At 37.2% G+C, this 1,090-nt stretch overlaps 1 protein-coding gene across 4 annotated transcripts in view; it reads right to left on the reverse strand.

Annotated features, from left to right (window-relative positions):
- LOC101658656 (trafficking protein particle complex subunit 13) overlaps positions 1-1,090 on the reverse strand; it is a 51,197-nt gene that overhangs the window by 9,571 nt on the left and 40,536 nt on the right. For all 4 annotated transcript variants that reach the window (XM_004703569.3, XM_030888862.2, XM_004703567.2 and 1 more), the window contains one exon: positions 429-562. In XM_004703569.3, coding sequence (XP_004703626.3) covers positions 429-562 — 134 coding nt within the window. The remainder of the gene's footprint in view (positions 1-428; positions 563-1,090) is intronic.

Raw genomic sequence — 1,090 nt, forward strand, 5'->3', positions numbered from 1 at the left:
TTGCCTCGGCATGGCGGGGTCAGATCAGGCGCAATTCCCACACTGTGTTCCTGGTGTTGTCCCCCGCAGGGCCATGGGCCAGTGAGGAGCATCGGAAGAGTGTTTCTTAAGATTCACCATCATCTTTTTCCTAACTTATTTTTCACAAGCCCTTCCCATGACTGTTTCATCATTTGCTAGACAGGTGTGCCAGTTCCCATCTTCACCACACTACACTTGTGTGACAAGTAAAAGTGAGCGTTCAAGTGCCTTGAAGTGTGAAACATAAAAGGCAACGGGCTAAGATGCTTATGTCTAAGTCTGTAATTAAAGCACTGACAGCACACTGATAGCAATATTGAAATTGAGAATTAGAAACCACCCAGGAATAACAGATGTTACAAATTAACTTCAAAAATAAAAACAGATACGTCAACATTCATATTCACCTTTCTCCAGCTTGGTTGACAGAATTTAATTCGGCTACGTTGTACATGATGGATGGCTCCAGGGAAACTTTCTCCATAAACATCGGTGAGTTTGTAATATTCTGAATTTGGGCTTCGAGAAATACTTCGTCAGTCTGAGGACATGAAAAAAATATCCACCAATATGTGGTGGTATTTTAGATATTTACCTCAACAACAATATCTGATGTATATAAAGAAAAATTATTAACCACAGATGTGATTAGTTCATGCCTGCAAATCAAAGTTATCATCATTAATGTAAGAAAAGGAATCTTCATCCCAACATAATTAATAGAAGCAAAGTCAAGTGTTAGTCAAACAATACCTTGCCAAACAATGGATGGGGGACAGCCAGTAATATATTTTGCACTGACATTTGGAAAACATTTGTTTCGCTGAATTTCATTTTTAAATATTCTAAATCTTTTAGAAGTTCATCAAAATGCTATTTTGCAAGAATATACCTATGCACTAATAATTGTGGGTTATGATATAATGCAAGATAATCTGGCCTTTATTTTAGATAGTATAGCGATCACCAGCACCATGACACACTATTTTTATAGGATTTAATTTTTTGAGTTTAAACAATTTGTAAGTAGTCGCTGATGATTTCTTGGTTCATGTTAACCACGGGGAGG

The sequence above is a fragment of the Echinops telfairi genome, unplaced genomic scaffold (genome assembly GCF_000313985.2).
Source record: "Echinops telfairi isolate 266 unplaced genomic scaffold, ASM31398v2 ScPeMD7_7469;HRSCAF=8507_1, whole genome shotgun sequence".
NCBI classification, from domain to species: domain Eukaryota; kingdom Metazoa; phylum Chordata; class Mammalia; order Afrosoricida; family Tenrecidae; genus Echinops; species Echinops telfairi.